The following is a 21447-nucleotide window of genomic DNA, read 5'->3' on the forward strand; positions in this document are numbered from 1 at the left end:
CATAATTTAAAAAAAAATCTTCAGGCTTCTGGCATGTGTGGCAAACACATGCTTTAAAAAAAAGGCATGACTCTACCCACGTGTGCCATGTGCTGGACTACCTTCTAGGCAGAAAGCTAGAATGGACTTGTTCAGGCAAGCCCAGCAGCAAAGCCTTGCATTCCCAGAGAAACATTGATTCTGTACTAGGAAATCTGTGGACTCCTAGACTAACTATAAAAAGGTTTATAGTCAGAGACCCAGATATTAGACAGCCAGTGTCTTCCAAGAAATTGTCCCTCATTTTGTTTTCTTGCATAAAAATACTATGTATTTTAAAGGCATTTACCTCCAGAGGAAGAAAAAATAATATTTCAGCCTTGTAGTTTAAATGCAACATTTAGAGGCAACACTAGCACAAAGATGTTTGGAAGGAAAATTCTGATCCTAAAATCCTCAATGAAAATCCTCAACCTAATCTTGTTGGTGTGAGTACTCCTTCTGTAAAGGAATAAATGAGGCAGAATTAATTTAACAGTGACTTCATGAGGTTCATGTCCAAAATCTTTATCCAAACAGAGCTTTGACAGAGTTTACACCTTTAAGTCCAAACTAGGATTTTTAGAAATGGAATATTCTATGTAATCAGATATGTTTCCATGTAGAGACTCACAAATCTAAGGTACAGCAATTCACAACCAATTTTAGATGTTAAACACCTGGAATCCAGCAGTGCTTGCCTCCAGAGTTCTGATTCATCTCTAGTGGTGGCAGATATAAAATCAGGACATTTCATAGCTGCCTTTCCAAACCTTATCAGAACTCCACAGTTCAATAGCCTTAAAATAAATAGTGCATCATCAGCTAAGTATTGAAATAAGCATTTCACCACTACACATCATGAGCCTCATTTCAGTGCAGGGTAGGTCATCAACATTTTGACTCAGCCCAATTTCAGCAGCACTTAATGCATAAGTGCCACATATCCTAGATTAGTTTCACATGGAGATTCCTCATCATGAATGATAGGCAGAACCTTGCTGGAGACACCTGGGGCTCACACAGGATGTTCCAGAGAGACGTCAGTGCTGTCAGGAGAAAGAAAAAAGTGAGGTGCAGGAGGAACACTATGGTCGTGTACCTTGGCCTGTTCCTAATGCAGAACTCTTGGATTTTTGCCTGACATTCCATAGGACACTTCCTAACACACATAGTGAGGGTGAAATCCTAGACTGAGTTAGTAATATTTTTTTAAGTGATAAAGTTTAGTTCTTCTTTAACTCCTAGGTAGTATTGTGTTCTAATATTTTTAGGAGGTCTTGCATTGACAATAATGCAGTATTGAGTGAACTTAAGTCTTTCAGCATCTGTGCACTCTTTTCCCATTTCTGAAATGGAAATGATGACACCTTAGTTCTAATCATGTTAATTCCTACTTAAAAAGTGCCTGGCATTAAAAATACAGATAACTATTTTTCCTCTAAATTCTTTCACTTTACTCCTATATTACTTCATGGTTACTAGGTTTACAATATAATTTTAATAATTTTTCCAGGCTAGCTTTACCTATTTCATGTTAAATTGCCATCATTGGTGACCATTCATTTACCTCAAGTGAAATAATTTTCCAGTAGTGCTTCTATCTTTAAAGGTCTGTCTTTTCCATTCCCCATTTCCAAGAAGTTATCACCTAACTACACAGAGGCACATATTGCATGATCAGGTGAAATTTAAACGCAAAAAAAATCCACTTTGTTCCAACATATTTTTTGAGGAACATTCTTCAAAGTTCAAAAATCAAACGACAAACAGAACAAAGAGGGCTCTGTCCAAAACAGCACCTGAAAGAATATTACCTTTAGTATAAAAGCCCCCACACAAAACAAAGTTGCAACTCTTTTAGTGCATTTCTATTCATGCTATTACCAGGCTAGCACACGATGAACATGACTGTAGTGGCACTGCACGGCCAGCAGGTAGATGAGAAATCTGCAACAGTGCCCTGGCTGCTCTGCTGGCCCTGGGCCTGTTCCAGTTACTTACTGACTCAGTAATAAAATTCAGGGAGACCTACCTAGGGGAAAAAAACAACATTTAGCACCTTTCCCTTTCAAGCTATGTAATATCTTTCTAACGGAGTCCTGAGGACAACTATCAAACTCCTGGCCAGCAGTGGCCATCAGCACCTCAGGAAAGACTGGCTGAATACAGTTTTGAAAAGAGCACACTTCATGAGGCACCACCAGAGTACAGCAAAATAACCAACCAACATTTCATCTCCTCTCTCAAGCAGATGGTGAAACTGCTCTTAGCATATATATGCCTTCCCTGCACCTGACCCTTGTATTCTAGGTATGGATTTAGAATAATCCAAGGGATATTTTAGCTAATTATCTCTTTCTAGTGATGGATGAGAATCAGATGTCTTATAATAATGCTGCTATTATTAGCTTGATTGGCTGCCTTTGATACTCTCACAAAAGCATGCAGGTTATCTCTAATCTGATTTATCTTGTCCAGAAAATAAATTGACTTCCTCAGAGTAGGAAGGCCTCAGAGTTGAGTCACCTACACACCTCATCAGGCAGCAATAGGGCCTGTCCTTCAAGTGAGAAATCAAGCTCCAGTAAAGCAGCTCACTCTCTTGGTTCTTCCCACAGCTGGCTGGAAGGTTGAAGAGACATGGGTACAAGCTGAATAAGTTTTTTGTTGACCAAAACTAAGCATAATAAACATATTTACTTTTGAAATGCCATGTTGAACTTTTTTTTTCCATGCAGTGCCAGTGAAATGAACTGACCAGATGTATCTGTATCTTTTCCCTCTGCCCTCCCAAAAACACTCCATGATGTCTCATCACATATATTCTGTTAAATCAGTCATACATTTTCAGGGTGAGAATTGAAAAAAAAAAATTGAGTAAAAGACTTTGATGCAGTTTAACTTTTCAGAGGTTTCATATTTTCACTTCAGATGATGTGTCTGATGATTGTCATGGACTTGGTCCTTATTTTTGTCCACTAGAGACTTCACACCACCAGTTTGAAGTGGTTGGTCAGTGACAGGGGGCCTGGGGAGGAAACACAGATACCAGTGTTTCTTGTGTACTGACACATATCAGCTTTACAGCTATATCTCATCCAAACTTCATGGTTTACCTTCAGACTACAGCCCAGGCTGTGCTGGAACAAAGATGCAGGTGAACAGGAGACAGGCACCTTTCAGGTAAACTAAGGGAGTCACAGAGCACTGCTATAAGGGAGAGCTGGCTGTGCTCCTCCGAGAAAAGGGACTGAGTTGTTGAGTTAATTTCAGCAACAGCCTGCTCAGCTTTTCCTACCATCTGTATTTTGAATGCAGACTTTCCCGTTGTTACCTACACTTTCATCACCTCGAGGCTGAGGTTGTTACCAACACATCCCAGATGGGACTCCATCTGAGGAGCATGGCATGACTGGAGCAGGATTAGATACCTTGCTGCCATGTGCTGATGTCAGTGCACAAGTGACAGCTCTGACTGAGCTCATCTAGCAGCTGAAATTGAAGGTGCTGATCAAGATCTGCACTGCCTTACATGGCAAAAGCCCATCCCTCCAAAGAAATTATTTTAGTCCATCTGCCATGTTGCTACAACTGTGGTGAGTCAAGACAAGCAAGTTGAATGCTGCTTCCACAACCACCACAGGCGTCTGCACATGTGGACCAGGCATCCTTCAGAACTGGCCTTTTGCCCTAAGAAATTTCTGGGTGAATTGCAGAAAACAATGCATTAAGACTTCTTACAAACGAAGTTGGCATTTTCCAGAATAAAAGAAAGATAGAAAGGATTTTAAGTACTTGCTGGTTGCATTTTAAATCTAAAATAAATAAGAATGCCTTAAACTGTGTCCACTGCTAACATCCAATTTAGATGCATGTTAACACATTCTTCTGAGAGTTTTAGCAACATAAACTTCTCAGAAACTCAAATCTGTTATTTTATAAATAATTATTTCAAGAAAATCTTGCAGCAATGCATCTGGTTCATCTGCTCCGTTCCTGGTAAATACCAAGCCCTTTTTATAAATAGAGACATTTTGGATGGAAGGCTGAGAAGCTACAGTGCAACAGTGCCATCGCCTGTCTGCAAAAGTCATTGTCTCTCTGTCGGAGAAGCCAAGGACGGAAAGGCTCCACCTGTGCCTGCTGTACCAACATGGAAGGGAACCCCAGAGCAGCAGCACAAGTGCCACGTGCTTCGTGGGAATTCCTCCCTACAAGCTAGGTCTCTTTCTAGCTACTGCCATCGACTTTGTGTCAAAATAAGTTGCAAAGCATTCCAGAAATTATACATTGAAATTCAGTTTTCGTATTATCCAGCATGCAGTCTGAGGGAGGGAAAGCATTTTGCATCTTTTTGTAGTAAGCAGAAAGGATGAAATTCCCACACACCCACTTCTAGACATCCCTAAAGAAAATCTGTTCATCTATTCCACTGTTTGCATGTCCACTTCTGTTTCTACTGGAAGCAAGAAGCACTTCTTACCAAAGGTCTGCACCAGCTCTAACAACCCACAGCTCAACATTCAGAGTTTAAAATCCACAATAGAATGAAATATTCTAACACAAAGAAGGAGTCCAAAGAAGTTTGGGAGTACAAGGGCAGAGGTATGCCCAAAGGTATTTCTGCACAGAATTTTGGATGCTGTTCTGTGTCCAATTAGCATTTTTCATTCACAGGACTGCTGTAGGGGCTTGCATGGACTAAGAGCATGTGCAAGACACATTTACTCTGAACCCTTTTTTTTTTGTCTCTTCTAGATGCTAACTTTCATCCTGTCCGTGGTATCAGAACAAGAAGAAGAAACTGAAATTAAAAAACAAGCTGACTGTGTCAATAGTTACAGCTACCAATTCCCTGAATTTAGCAGGAAAAATTCAAGCTAATCCTTCTTTGCTAGCATTAGGAACAACTTAAGTTCCTGTCTACAAATATCATCTTCTCTGAAGGCTTGAGAAAAAAATCCCAACAAACAAAAAATTCCCATGCCACACAACTAATGTATTGCACCATTAGTGCCAATTTCTTAAACATCTCTCAGTTAAGTGCAAGTAAAGCCAGAGCCATTTGTTCAATTTACTCCAATCTCTTCTTCTTACAGAATAGAGCTAAATCAGTCCTGCAGACTGAGAGCAGGCCTCCCTTCTAACCAGGGGGAAGCCTTTATCTCTCACCTGCTATCGATCCTCTCCTACAGGCTACAATAAGATTACTTTAAAGAAAAGTTAAATCACCAATGTCAGAGGTTTCCCCTGATTACCCTGTTTCAATCACAGTTCAAACCCATCTTTAAAACAGCTATAACCTGATTCGTTGTGTTTTTTCATATCAACTTTATTATGGTGACTTCGACTGAATAGGTCCAGGGAATTAGAACATTTTAAATCACTGAAGTCCAAAGTATTGCCTCTTACAATTGGTCTTTTGGGAAACTGCTACTGCAACCTAACTGCAGATTTTGCAGTTCTTATGCTGCTGCCCTGTGATCCACTTACTTGATTGGGATAAATAAATTCAGGGACCTTCTACCTTGTTTTTGCTACACCCACATTTTGCCTCCTTCTGGGGACCAGTGATGGGACTTCACTGGGACCTGGTCATCTGTGACAAGCCAGGTCACACATGGTGTTTTCAGGGCAACAGAAGAAAAGCCTACAAGGAAAAGCAGAAAAGAAGCCTTACCCTTTATTCACTGCCATCATGACAATACTTCGAAGAACCCTCAGCTTTCTTCTTGGTGATTATGGGTCCTTGTATTAAAATGATCTTCTAGATAAACACCCTGCATGAGAGGCTCAGCTTACTATTAATGTTCCTGTTCCAATCTGCAGCTGGTATTAGCTCATAAAGTGACTCTCTGGGGGAATATGATAAAAATGACAGACACATTGCCTGAAATATTTTATTTCTTATTTTCATAAGCCTGAAATATTTTATTAGAATCCTATCTATATTAGAAGCAGAGTCTGATAGCTGTCTAATATCGGAGCTTCCACTAAGCAAGTCAGCTTCCACTTTGTTGTGAAGAGGTTATTACAATAAAAACTAACTTGCCAGAGACTTTTCACAAAATAAATCAGGGGGCACAGGACACAACACACACAAAAAAAAAAAATTAAAAAAAATCTAATTTCTGAAGTTAATAGACTGTCAGCACAAAGTAGCTAACTTCATCTTAGACATAACTGGACATCTGTATGATTTTTGAAGATTGATGTGATCTCTTCCTCCTCAAGTATTTTGCAATAACCTTGATTTAACTATATGTGGCTAACAACTGGTTTTAACTCTTGAAAAAGCTCACAGCAGCAAGTAGCTTAGTGGAAAGTCACAGATAGCAAGATCAACCTACCCAAATAAAGATAAATCAATGACCAGTATCACATAAGCAAAAAAACCTAACTACAGACAAGCTGATATGACTGAGAATTAGCTACGTGACCTATCCCAAAGAAATTAGTTAATCAGTGATAACTTATTAAGGAAATATTGCTATGGGAGTCACCAGGTGGTGCTGTTAAAAATGCACATTTTACTAGAGAAATTATGTCTATTCTTTGAAGAAATTATGTTCTATCTTTGAAGATACTGTGCTATTAAGCTCTCTCTCTCTGTTTAGGTGTAATCTTGGAGCAGAATTCTGCTAGGAAGAAATAGTCAGTATGTGACTATTTGACCAAATCTCCCAAGAGGCACTTCCTCCTGCCATGCTCCTGAGATCCTCTACACCTACACTAAATTTATAGGAAGCCTTGCTTAATTTATACTAGGAAAATCCATTGATTTTGCCACTAACATAGTGAAAATTGACTTATGCAGCCCCAGCTCCAGGATAAAACTGAAGAACAAGATTAAACCCAAAAGATGTCCTGGATCTAAGAGACAGAAAATTATTTCCACCAGATGAACAGAATTACCTGGTTAGTTGTGAGACTTTCCTCTTTGTGTGGGAATATTCCTACTCGGTGGGTATTAAACAGAGGAGACACCATTACTTAAGAGATGGGATAAAAATTTTTACACCTCACAATCAATAAGTCTTTTTGAGTTCTGACCACAAGCAGCCTAAGCACTGTCCTCACTGAAGACAGCATAAAACTAAGGCCTACATGGAGATGCAGCCTTTCTTAGCGCAGTATTGTGAGTTATGGTGTGCCTGAAACAATTATCCTGGCAAAGGCATGGAAGGACTTTATTGCTGGCCATTTAACATTCTTAGAAACAACTCCTTCCAAAGCAGCTTATTTTCTTTCTACTCCATAGGAATAGAGACCCAAACAGCTGGGGTGGTACAAAAGTGACATTTGGAACCAGGATGATGAAAATTCTTCTTTGGTGTATTCTGTGGTAAAATTAATATATGTGACACCACCAAAAAAAAATATTCTAAAGAACTCCACCACCTTAGCAAACTGGAGAAATGTTTCAGAAGAGAAAGTAAAATGCAGAACATCTTCCAGCAAAAAAAGTAAAGAGCAAAACCTCTTCCAGCAGATTCCTTGCTATATATTTATTGCTGCTATTTGAAAAGAGTAGAAAAGTATTTCTTAAAGACCCATTCATACGAATTTTATATAGGCAATTCATTTTCACACTCTCTTGGTTCTGAGTAGGACACTTATTTTTGCACTGAGTAGAACAAGGTCTACTTCAAGCCACTTCTCAAAGAGTGAGATTTCCTTCAAAGCTAGAGCAATCTTGCTGGAAGAGACCTTCACCTTCAAAAGATGGCAAGATAAAGACAGCATGATGGAAGAGAAAAATATCCTGTGAGTATGGTATGTGTCTCTCTATGTTTCTTCTTTAAAATACTTATATCATGCTAGCAGTGACAGATTCTTCTCCAGGAAATAGGGAGTTCTTACTGCAGAATCTACTAGAAGGCTTAAAAATTGAAAAAAATGTAATTTTTTTTTTTAAATTAAAAAAAATCCTACTCTCTGCTACCAGGCAGTTTGCAGAATATTTAAAACTGCATCACAGTATAAGTCAATTTAGATTCAATTACGAAACACCAGCCCCCTCACAGCAGTCACATTCTTATGTAAAGTGCCACAGGATCTTTCAAGGCTTTATATGAAAGGTCAAGAATTTAACTGGACATTTTCTAGACATAAAGGCGTATTATAAAAAAGGTAGAAAAAATATACAATCCTCCCCAACTGGCATTGAAAGGTTTTTGTTATCTTTAATGTCACAATGTTTCAAGTTCTGTATCTGTCAGCTCCAGCTGGAAATAGGTGCAGATCCTGAAAATCATCAAGTTTGCAAGAAGCCTCTTTTTGTATCATTACAGACACCAGCACAGAGTTACAGCTGTGCTGACACTGTCTCAGCCAGGACTCCAAGCATGTCCCTTCTGCTGTGGTCAGTGGCACTGTCATTCTCCATCTTACACCAACAGCAGGAGTCTGTGACTGCTTCAAATTTAGGAAGATATATTAATATTGTTTTAATTTTTTTTAATTTAATTACAACAAGGCAAAGGAACAAAGATTTAAAGAAAAAATAAAGAAAAAAAACCCAAGTAATTTATTTCCTAAAATCTTATTTAGATTGTCATTAAAATGTCATACAAATCCCAGTCTTTTTAAACACAGGCTCCCCACTTGCTCACTACCAGCATTTAATTAATGTACTTCACAGTTTGCTGCTTGAACTTCTCAGCAAGTTGGAGTTTTACTTTCAACCACTCTGTAGACCACCTGTCATGCCAACAACAGCCCCCTTGTTTCCAGTTAACCTCATTAAGGCAAATTTAAACATAGCTCCATGCTCAGACATTAGGTCAGCCTGCTAAGCAGATCCAAACAACAGGGGCCATTAAAACCACACCTGGATTAATACTCCAGCAGTAACTGCATCAGAAATGGGTAGGTCATCTTCATTTTTGTATTATGCCAAAGCAACATTTCTGCCCACTACTTAGGTGATTTTTAGAAGAGCACCATACACAACACTGGATCATAAAAATTAATTTTCAAGTGTCCAGTGAGAAGTTTGAACAACAGTTTTCATATAGGAAAGAGCTTGGGAACACATGCCCCTAAGAAATCTCCAGCAGGTCAATTTTAAGAAAAAAAAGCCTAGCAAGAACATTCTGCAAGAACTGTTGTCCTACCTCCTACCTGATAATAAATAACTTCAGATGGTAGTAAAAGAGCCTAAGGGTCTAATACTGAAGATCTCAGATCCTCAAAATAAAGAAAAACATTTAAGAAGGAGGAAAGGACACTACTTTCTTCTCCCTTCTTGCCTGGAAACATCTAAACCACAAACAGAACACAATAACCCAGCCCTAAACTAGAGGCTGGCTCTAACTGGGGAATTGTAATTCTTTTTTTCAGTGGTTACATTCTTCAAGGAAAGAACAACCCTTTATGACAAAGTACTGAAGCAGCACATTGTTCTCCTTTTACTGTTTACAATCCCAATTCACTGCCAAATCACTTCCTCAGGAGTGCAAACAGCCTGGCTGCTGACTGCACTGGCACACCTGGGATAATTAAATACTTGATATCATCCCATGCTTTCAGACCACTCCATGGTCCACAGAATAAAGTCAAAGTCACTAAACTTTACAAGAGATGTGATGGGGACTAAATGGCGACTTTCCAGTGTATACCCAGACTTTAAAAGTTACAAAGGTAAGAAATCCTATGTTCATATCATGTTAAACAGATGTTTGTTAAGTCCATATACATTTAATTTCTAATGAAAATTGCCACAGATGGGGGAAAAGAAAGAATCCAAGCACCAGCCAAACCTCAAAGGCTACCATCCCTCTCTGCTGAGGGAAAACATATCCTATAAGCTCTGTAACCTAGAGTGCTGATTTTAATACTACTCTTGAGGATAAAAAAAATAGCATATAACCCTTAAATACTCTTTGAAGTCTTCATTTGTACGACTTACCATAAAGTGTAGTACACAGTGTTGTATGAATACTGTTTCCCTTCCATTTTAAACAAAATGAATCCCCAAGCTTCTCTTAAAAGGCTCTCAATGTGCTTATCAATCACGCTCGCATGCACATCAGTTTCAAAGCTGCCATTCCATGTGCCAATTTCATGTATGGATCTAACACTTCATGCAGCCTGCTCTGGCATTTACCTCAATTTGCAATAACTCCTGGAAACTGAGTTGCTAGGCTTTAGAGCACACAGCCAATATTTAAATTAATGTGGCAATAAGGTCAAAAGCCCTGGTAACCTCTCTTCATTTTGGTAGAGCCACCTTCAGAAGCTGATGTTCCTGAGCACAACTGAAATTGACAACTGAGCTGTTATTTTTCTCTCAAACCACACTATGAACAAAACAAAACAAAAAAAATTCATGTTCCCCATCTTCACTGTAGTCTCCAAAACACATTAGTATGCAGTTTAAGTATTGAACCTGCAAGGTTTGTGAAATTCATGTTACTTCAGGCAACAGAGGAGGGTGGGAAAAGCAATGCAGAAAATAAGGCAATGATCACTATTTCCTTCTCACTCCCTTCAAACCCAACACTCAGAATTAAGAATCTCTAAGAAACCCAACTCATTAAGGTTCCGTTCACACCAAAAATCCTCATAAGAGTCTTCTTGCCAAGGTGGGAATGACAGTACATAATACATTTCTCAAAGAAGCCAGTAGTCAGGTGATGGGAACCTGTACTCTCAGAGGTGGTTTTCTACTCCAAGAAAAAAAAGAAGTAGAGATGGCACATTTTATCCTGCCAGTAAAGAAACTGCTTTTCCTAAGGAGTTTTAGATCTATGTACAAGCCATGATAATCAAGTTAGTGGAATTGAAAACTCTTTTCTAGCAGTAAATGCAAAAAGACAATTGAGTTTCCAAGCAACGATTCTGCTACTGAGACTCACAGATGCTGAGCAGGAAGGCTGAGAAATTGCAAGATACAACATATGTTAACAGAAGGCCCCTGCTTAAGTAACCATAAACTGTATTTGCTTCTGCAAAGGTATAGCAGAGCTAGGGCTTTTTTTCATACACCACCCAATAATTTGTTTGCAATTGGTTTGGTTTTCTCTTTCAGAGGTGTGCTTTAGTGCACTGCAGTGCCAGACTGACATGTTCCCAAAACAGTGTCCTTTCCTGTTTGTGGGACAGCCTTCGTCTGGACACAACTAACACTTCACTCCCTGACATGGCCTACCTTGCCAGAGGATCACAGTTAAAAGGGATGGGGGACTCCAGCATCCAAACCAAGCTTTTCTAGTGTACTTATGGAATGCATAATGGCTCTAAAATGCTGCTCTCTGAGGTCTTTTAAACTCTTCTTTTTCACTTGACCTGACTCCCCAGCTCAGTCCCATCACCTCAGTTGCTCCTGTGAGGCTGCAGGCTGTCTCCTGCAGAAGCAGCTATCTTCCACAGGCTCCAAGTTATCCACAGCTCCTGTGTGAAACATCCCACCAGTTGCAATCCTCCCGTATGGACAGCATTACACCCAGGCACTGTGCACAACTGCTCCTCTTTACGCAGCTTGTGAGCCTCTCAAAACATACACTCTCTTTCTATAGAGTAGGTACTACAAAAATAGGGGGAAAAACCCCCAAACAAATCAGTCACAAATGCTTCATTCACTTGTTTCAAATGAGAGCTATAAGAGATCTACTTTTATCTCTTAAAGACACAAAAAAAAAAAAACCCAGCCAAAACCAAACAAGCAAAACTCAAAACCAAAAAAAACCCAACTCATTCTCCCCTCATTTTACACTTTTTAATGAATCTAAAACAGGAAGTTGTAACACAACAGAAATACAATGCAAAAGACCTTAAGTCAGATCTCCCCACAGCGGCTGTGCAGACACTTATGCAGTCCTTACCTCTGGGGATTACATCTTCACACCTCAGTTTTGCCCCAGACACTCTTCCTCAAAAACCAACAGGAGAACACAATGCAGAAACTAAGACAATAAGCCTACAAAAAATTCACTGTAAGGTGGAACTAGGGTTAATTTTTACTTAGTTTTCTTCCCTACACTCTCACCTTTTCCTATTTTAGAGAGGAAAAACACCTTGACAGGATAAGATAATTGCAACCCCCCACCAAGGTTCACATTTTCTCTCTGTTTTGGAATAAAATAAGCAGTGTTAGTTTAAGGCCAGACTGAAAAGCAGAGAGAAAGAAAATAAATAACATAACTCTGCTCACAGCACAGCAAACAGAATTTGAATTCTCCGCCTTTGAAACCAAGAAGTAACCATAAATCCCACTAGGAGAAGGCCATTTGCTGACAGATTCTATAGATAGTGGGTGTTAAATTACTCACTGTCCTTTGCCATGAATACAAATGTATTGAGAATTACATTCCAAAAAATAATAAACCAATAAAAGAACAGTTCAAACTGACTCCCTGGGAAATGATGCGAACTAGCCAAGATAACACTTCACGGATCAGAGCTATTTCCAGACTATCTAGAGGATGTTTGCCCAGCATGTCTTTCACATTACATTAACCTACAGCTAATGTGAAAGTCATTTTTACAAACACCATATTTAGATAAGCAAGTTGAAAAAAAAAAAAAGAAAATCCAAACTACAAGCATACAGAGGATCCCCTGCAAATAAGCAGGTAATAACTATTAATTATTCATGGTGTGGAATTACAGAGGCAATGGAATCCCAGATCTGTTCTTATGCACACAGACAAAAATCCTAAAAGCCAATCCTCTTCTATAGATAGAGGGTATAGACAGCATATCAAATATGTCCACAATTTGGTTGTCACCATGAGAACTTTGTTTTTCCCATTTTCCACTGTGATAATCCACCTTTAGGTTCCCACTCATTCCAATGACACAGTCCACAGCACTGCCCTAACCAAAACAACACATTCAAGTGCCTAAACCAGATAATTGTATGGAAAAGCTTCCATTGCCTCCTGTGGATAAAAGTGCTGCAGCTGGGTGGGTATCAATTGTAATGCACAGGTGTAACCCCTCACAGAGCAAGCTACATGTGAAGAGTGACAGTACCAGAACCTCCATCAAAGGCGGGGCTGTTTTATTTTTGAAAGGAGTAGGAGGAGAAGAGAAGGCACTTGCGGAAAGCATTTAATTTTATAAACACATGCAGGTTATTCCTGCAATGTCCTTCAGTAAGAGATCACCAACAAGAACCTCTTTTCTGTGACAGTGGCATTGCCTGATGTCTCCCTGGTTACACTGCACAGTGCCTCTTATTACTGTTTCAGCACATCTTAACTTTTTTCCCCTACAGAGATAGAGAAATCTTTACAGAAACTGGTCACATATTTCTGCAATATCATTTTTTTAATCTTGCACCCAATAAATATTTGTTTTTGTTAATGCCGCCAGCCGAGTGGCATTTGATAAACAATGAATACTGCAGCAGAGTTTTCTCATCAATCAAGCTATATAAAAGGCAAATCCAACAATTTAATCTCCTGTTGCTGCAAGCTGTCTAAACACAGTGCTTTTTAACAAGACAGTTTTGTTCCAAGAGTACACACTCCATCCAAGTCTTGTCATTAATTTGAAAAATTACATGCATGATTCCCAACCCCTGGGAAACACAATGCTATCTTACAACTATCCTTTAGAACTGAACTTCTTCTAAACTGAGTTGAAATGATCCCTAACACAATAGTTGTCAAAGCAGAAAAATAAAATTTAAAATCCATCAAATGATTTCTTAAATGGTTCCTGACTTCTTAAAGGTTTTCTTTGTTGAGTGGTGTTGTTTAGAAAAATATCCAGACTCTAATTTCAAATTTAAACAGAGGTCAAACAATTCAAAACTAATTCCTAAGTCACACATATTGCAAAGGTTTGATGTTTTCAAAACAAAACAAAAACATGCACTTTTTCCTCTGCTTTTCTAAAGCAGAGGGGAGCTCCAAGTATTGGAGCCACTTATAGATTATCTTTAATCACAGAGGGTCAAGAGCCTGTTCAATGTCTTTCAGTGACAAAAGCATTTGCTACTGACACTGGACTGCTCTACTCAAACAGTGTGCAAACTGTTGTGATATATCCCAAGTCTGCCCTGCAGGACAGAGATGTTCCTGGGTCTAGAAGAGGAAAGTCAGCCCAGAGCAGATGGGAAAAAAAGGCCATTAGAGAAATCCGGAACATCCTTCCATGTAGCAAAGGGGGCAAAGACCCAGCCTAACTCGACTTCAAATAACTCCAGTTTATTGCAAGGATTGTATTCCACAGCTGAACTGCAGCAGCCCCTTCAGTCCAAAAAGATATTTCTCTCCCCAGATTATATCACAAACTAACTAAGCCTTCAGATGAAGAATTTTCATAAACTGACCCATTTTTTCAAATTGTCTCAAGCTCAAGTTGATGTTTACTGCAGTGTCATCATCCTCTTGGTAAAGAGAGCTGGTGATGACCAAAAGAGGACCAAGCAGCTGCTCAGTACTGACAGGTTCTGCTGGATTCAAACTGATGATCTACTGTGGAAGTAAAAAATCTCTCTACAATTTTATTAATCCCTCAATCATCCCCGTGTGCCTATTCCTTTATCTCCATTCCCTGAAGTAAAGAGAAGTTAGGAAAGGACAACCAAAACTTTCCTCTGGGAAAGTTTCCTTTGAAGTTATACATCATTCATGCATTATGTAGAAATACCTTTTATTTTGATTTGTAAAAGTTAAAATCTCTCCTGACCTGAAAATAGGAACCCAAGACCTGCTGAATTTTTCATCACGGAAATACACTGTAACAAATTAACTTTTTAATCCATTTCCCTTTTCAAACAAATTTTAAAATGTCAAGTACTTCACACTAAATGTACTGCCATGCAGAACAGTTCCATCCAAGAATGACAGAGTGTCTTTCAGGATGATTCAAAATAAACAATCCATTAGTGAGAATGGCATCATTTCCTAAGGTGTTAGCTAACTGAATGTAAAAGCTGAATTTCCATTTAGCAAAACAGAAAAGATTAATTTCAAACTTCAAATTTATTTGCCCCTTTCTGGAGAGACAGAAAGAAATTTAGCTGGAACAAAAGTCCCATGCATACACAATAAATTCTTTCAAACACTTCTGTTGATATCAGCAGAAGATCAAGTGGCTGTTCTGACTTAATTTTCACTGTCATTCAGGATATGGATGCAGAAATAGTTTAAGAGGGGAAGGAAAAGAAGCCCATAACAAACTGAGAAAAGCCTTATTGACCCTTATGCTCATCTCACTTGCAAAGCAAAAAGGGAAGAATTAAGGCAAAATATATGGTCTAGAAGCAGCAAAGTGAAGTAGGATTATGCTGTGCTACCTGGGACAACATTGCTTGTCTATCATCTGGGAATATTCCCCGTGATGACAGGCCAATGCCAGGTAATCCCATTTAGGGGCCACTTAAACACTTAGTTCTCCCAGCTGCCTTTTATTTCTTGCACTGGAATGTCCCAGAAAAAGAGACATCCTAGGTGAAAGAAGACATAAGAATTACTGTCCTTGGAGAAAAGAAATCAAAATCGGGTACCATCCCAGGACCAACGTGCATAATCTCAATGAGACAGAACTCACCACCATTACTCAGTGCTGCAGCAATCACCTCTCTGAGAAAGTGCCAACACAGGAATAAACACCAACCTGAGAATGTTGAGTTCTGCTTGTAATCCAGGTCTCTTTTCCTTACTGGACACAGGTAACATTTCAGCCAGCTCACAATGTGACAATTCATCTTGATCTGGTCAGGCACCTGAAATAGTGATGATTTTTCATCCTTAAATTTGCTGGAATAGTTATAAACACTGACAAGAGCTAGATAGAGTTTGACTAAACTTACGAGAATGTAGCATCTGACTACCTCAAAGCAGTATTTTCAAGGTGTTTTTCCCCTCCCCCTTGATTCAAAATAAAGGTTACAATCATAAACCTCTCTGAACCTTATTTCATAGTGAATGCAAAAAACTAGGTTAAGGTATTATTAAGCTTGTACACTTAGGCTCAGAAATACCCCATGAGAAATAGAGCTGAACATGAAAACATTTCATTCTTTTTCATTGTCTGGTCTGATGAGCCACTCTCTACATAAAAGCATAATTCTTTTAAACAAGTAAAGTAAAAGTTATTTAATATAACATAATTATGAACCTGAGGACTATCCTAAAGAACATTCAAAAGGGAAGAATTAGACAACGCATTTGCCCTTTAGTGCCTTGTAATCCATGCAGCACAAAGCTCATTTCACATTAGGGTAACATAGTGCCTTTTTAATACAGGAGACATAAAGAACAGAATGAGAGAGGCCCCAACATGCCTGACATTAATTGTTCAGCTATTGCCGCAAAAATACCTTTACCAATGTAAACAAGCTTTTTAATAATTTAAATAAATAAATACATAGTCTCTACATGTACTGGGTCCCATTCAAGGATAAGATTTTCCCCAAAACATTCAAGAAATATTCAGCCCGGGGTAGCAATGCCAACTGTCCCATCCTTACAGACTGAGTACAATTAACAAAAGTTTGTAATTGAAACCCACCTGAAGTTAATGCAGGACTCTCTTTACAAGGCAAAATGTTTCTCTGAGTGAGATCCAGGCCCCTCTGTGCCAGAAGCTAGCATAGCTTTTAGGCAAACACTAAATAAGCCTCCATAAGAAATAGTTTGCTAAGATTGGAGTTTTCTCAAGGGAATGGGTCAGAAGTCTCTTTGCTCTCTAACAGCAACAACAAACCAAAAGTGCATTACGTACCTGTTCCTGCAGCTAGCTCTCTTCACACTGCTCTATTTCCCACACAAGGAGGTTTAAATCACGTTAATTAGCAGCAGGTGCTCACAGTTAAGACAATACTGAGCCGTTTCAAAGGAACACTGAAGTCTTTGGGTGTATCCAGTGATGGGCTCAACTACACCAATTCTGCTCTAAAGGGCCCCAGGTGCAGCTCATCCTGCCATCAGAAGACTCAAGCAGTGGCAAAGCAATTGTGGTAATGGCACAACTGTCTTCGACAGAACGTTGGCATTTTATTAAAAAGGAGGACACAGCTCTAATGTGCTACTCTCCCTTAGCTTTTTTTCATGCAAACAGCAGGTCAGAAAAGAAATCCTGCTTCAGAGACATGCTGTAGACATGCAACAAGTGGAATCAGAATGCAACGTGGGGATGCAGTTTGTTATCTTACCTATCAGCATCTTACCAACAACTCACACTCCTGAAGTGATGGCTGTAAATGTGATTAACACTCTTTCCCTTCCCTCATGAGAAATATCTCTGCCTTTTTACAATTTCATAGAGATATTTTTAAACTCTGTATAGGCATCGTATAATTTATCTACCTGATCCTTCTTTGGCCAAGAAATAATGCTTTTCGTGATAAATAGCTTCATAATGTAAATTCTAGTAGACATGGTGCAATTCTGAAGCCTTCTTTAATGGAGTCACTCACTGCACGTCCCCTAGGGAGTAGCAGCCCTACCAGGAGACAGCTGTGATCTCTATTCCCTGTCACTGGGCAGGATATTAATCCTGTACCAGTAAGTATTTGAGGGGATTTTGCCAGCTAAATAGATTCTGAACTCCCAGTGCACTTGGGAGGGATTCACACCTACTCTTATCTTTTTTCCTTAGAGCTGCAAATGACACCAAAACACAAACAGGAACAGGATTAAGCAGCAGCTGAGCGCAGATTTTGTAGTTGAAGGAAATGAGGAGTCTTATTAAGCAAATGTGAAACTACAAATTGAGTTGCATAGGGGTGAATTTGCACTTGACAAAATTAACTCTGTGGGGAGCATAAACACAAGTACCTGGACAGCCTAAACCACAGCATACTGGTAAACAGAAAAAATACCTAATATCATAGATAGCACTGCCAGTGTGCCTCAGATCTGACCAACAATATTATATATTCTCTAGGACTGGAGAAATTATTAATAAAAACCGAGGGACAAAGGATAGGCCAACCTCATTAGAAAGCAAGATAACTTGCATTCAAATGCTCGAGTTTTAACACCTGTGACCTGCTGAGCAAAGGAAACAGCTGGAAGAATTAAATACAAGCCCTTCATACAGTATAATTTAGAATTCTCGCCTACCATTGTCAAATTCTCTGCAGTTATATCCCTTATGTTAAAATATCCAAGCTAATATAAGGTAAAAATGAAAAATAATGTTAGTTCTTGTGTTGCTTGAGCAGTTAGGAAATGTAAATAATTGTGACAATTTGTTTGGGAGATTACTAGTTTGAAGTCCTGTATAAGTCAGAACTGTTAAGTAATTTCATTATCAGTACAGAGACTTTTGTTTCCCCCTTTGTTGCAATCCCTCATCTTGAATTGTCACTACCCAGCACTCATCTCCCTATCACAATCTGCAGCAGCCAAGTGATAAGGTTCCTTGTTTGCCTTCAAGAATGCCAATTGTTCGTCTGTCAGTGCTCAGGTTTTATCACTGGTTCAGTGGCAGTGAAATTGAGTTCTGGGAGGAGGGAGCCTGCATTATGTGAGAACAGTTAGATGCAAGGACAGCAGTATTCTTGTGACTGAGAAGTCAGCTGTGAAGCCAGCATTTACTGTCCATTGGAGTCAGCTGTGAGCATAGAGGAGAACCTGATGACATGGTGATGGACAGTCTGACTGCAGATTTCCTGTGCACAGAGAGCTGTGACTATGTTCAGTGATTCTCAGACTGCCTGTATCCCACACCTGCTCTGCAGAGTAGTAACAGTAAAACACACATCACTTTTCAAGCCACATTGCTCTCTGCAGGAAAGCAAGCAGTTCAAGACTTCTCATAGGCTCTCAATAGGTAGGTTGGTTTGTTTGTTTAAATATATTTGAAACCATAAATTTTCATCTGTATCTTTGAAGTTTTTGTATGGAGTTAATTCAGTGGGTGATTTCACCATTGGAGAGGAAAATGCACTCAGGTATGCCTAAAGGTGTGACTATAAAACAATGTTAAGAAATTAAAGCACTGTGGGTATAGTAGAAAAAGGTAACACAAATAAATTTAAAAGTCCATAATCCCAGAGAAAGAAAAGGCACCAATACATGGAGGATGACTCTCAGATGGCTATTTTAATCCCACTTTTTGTAGATGACCTGCGTAAACTAGGGGGAAAAAAACTAAAAACCAAAAACAGGAAGACGTATTTCCTGAAACGCAAAGTGAAGATACTAAATACCTAAAAAATCTCCCTAGTTTTTCAAATGCTTGAATAAAGTTGGAAAGCAAGAATTAACACAAATAAAATAATTTCTCTGTTTCAAATGCAGTAGCCCCATAAGCATTAAGGGAGCTCAGCCCTGAGATCATTCTATTTCACTCCTTATTAGGGAACAAAATTAAGTTATGATACAACTCTTCTTGCCCCCAATACCCAAGACATTTCATCTGTTCTAGGAAGATAATAATTCTTATCTTAACTGCAAGCCTAGAAGACTCATATTGCTACAGTTAAACACAGAACACCATCCTGTGTCAGTGCAATGGTAGGGATGAAAGCACCAGAACTGAAGAGTTTGTACTACAGGTGGGATCACTAAATCAGTGGCATTCACCATCACATGCTGCTGCATCAAACAAAAAGGCTGAGTCCTCCCTGTGTACTTAGAGGGGCTGTGAAATCGGGATCACTGCTCCTGTCTGCTGAAGCACTTACTTGCCTTGCACTTCTCACATCTTACAGGTGGATTTATTCTGCCCTCGTCCTGCAGAGGGAAAACTGAGACACCGAACAGAGTAAATTAGGCCCTGAAGAGGACAGAGGTGCTTGGTGGCTTGAGTTGGGATCCAGGTTAATTCCTTAACCTGCAAACAAAGGCTTCCAGCTGCTCTAATTCTGTCTATGTACCCAAACCCACACTAGGGGACCCACTCAAGAACCCTGACGGAGCACAATGTCCATTCAAGGTGCACATGCAGTGATTCAGTTTAAGCAACACAAATATATTGATGTCAGTGATAAGATAGGAATGGTGGGACAAGACCTGCAACACTTGGTCCTCATTCAAAGAGCAGTTGTATCAGAATGCAAGCAAATCCTTCTTGTTAGCATTTCCGTATATTATACCCTGATAACTGGAAATTAATACTCTGCAAGATAGAGCCAGTAGGCTGTAATTAGCTAGAGAACTATTGTCACACTAATTCTTAAAATCAGTGACACAGGATATTTGCTAATTGGGCAGAGAAGGTGCTGAGCTAAATGAGGCCTCAGAGCAGTGCTTCCATTGCTCTTCTTGAAATCATTAAGGACATGGGGAAGGAGAGTCTTGCCAAAAAGCCATGCTTTTTTCAAACAAACTGTAATGTGTGCAAGGACAGAACAAGACTTCCTCTGAAACATGATTAACTCAGCAGAGCTTCTGCAGAAAGCTTTGCCAGCATCTTAAACCCAAAACTGACACCCTCATTTGATTTCCTTGTAATTAAAGCTTCCACATCTGCTATCATTTGGCCTCCCCTCTTTTCTGCATGACATCAAGGTAAACAACTAAGTAATTATTACAGCTGTTCCCACAGACATCTAAAGCACTTACCTCGGGTAACAGATTTTGTTAAAGTTATTGGACTGGAGTTGTCATCTGCTACTATATTGCAAAAAATCTATGTCTGTCTTACATGCAACATATAATAAAAAAAACTCACTAAAAGCCTTTAATACACACTAGTAAAATAAATCTTTCTTTTCTACAAGTTCATAATCTGGTTGTCAAATTAACAGAATCCAAGAGAGCACCTGACATGTTATGCAAAACTTGAGTTATTCCCAGTTTAGAAATAATTTTGACTCTCTGCTGAGACTGAGAGGTCTGGGTTTTCATTGTATTATTGTAGTAGCTGATTTGAAACCTGTATAATTACTTGACATTTCTTCTCTTCCTGCTGCTTATTCTCCCCACCTGAAATCACATTCTTGTGCCATACCCATAGCTTCTGAGTTCTAAAATACTGAATCTCATTCCCATACAAGTATATTTGGCAACTAAAAAATCAAAGGGAGGGAAAGTAAAATAAAATAATAGTATTTGGAGTATTGCAGCTCAAAAATATATTTTTCAAAGTTTACCAGCAGGAGTCAGTCACTCTGTCAGGAAGTTCCTGACTGTGTTCATGCCTGAGATACTGAATGGGATTGCCCCACAGCTACTGTGGAAGAAGCCTTAGATGGAGGTACATCAAACAAGCCATAACTAAAATTCAGACTGGATAAATTCATTAACATAGGTTTATCTAAGGGAATGTGCTGGTTTTGCATTGGAGTCATTGAAAGTTTTTTCAATTTAAACAAATTTTTCCTCAAATAGAACATAATAATCTCCCTCTTCTGCTTAACAACAGCAAGAACCCTGTGTGAATGCAGGCTTCAGTTGGTATTGCAATAGCAGGGTGTGAGCTGTTCCAAGAGCTGTAGAGTGTATCCATACTGGTAAGGGCCTTTTCATAAGCATAAATAACATCCTTTTTGTAGAAGAAATGGAAGAATAA

General features: G+C 39.1%; 1 protein-coding gene across 18 annotated transcripts in view; it reads right to left on the reverse strand.

The window, feature by feature from the left end:
• GRID1 (glutamate ionotropic receptor delta type subunit 1) overlaps positions 1-21447 on the reverse strand; it is a 539628-nt gene that overhangs the window by 500462 nt on the left and 17719 nt on the right. For 9 of the 18 annotated variants that reach the window (XM_064430084.1, XM_064430081.1, XM_064430082.1 and 6 more), the window contains one exon: positions 15532-15706. In XM_064430084.1, the coding sequence (XP_064286154.1) occupies positions 15532-15688 (157 nt within the window). In that variant the 5' untranslated portion in view covers positions 15689-15706. The other 9 variants (XM_064430089.1, XM_064430093.1, XM_064430086.1 and 6 more) reach the window with 6 other exon arrangements.

The sequence above is a fragment of the Passer domesticus genome, chromosome 8, assembly GCF_036417665.1.
Source record: "Passer domesticus isolate bPasDom1 chromosome 8, bPasDom1.hap1, whole genome shotgun sequence".
Lineage (NCBI taxonomy): Eukaryota > Metazoa > Chordata > Aves > Passeriformes > Passeridae > Passer > Passer domesticus.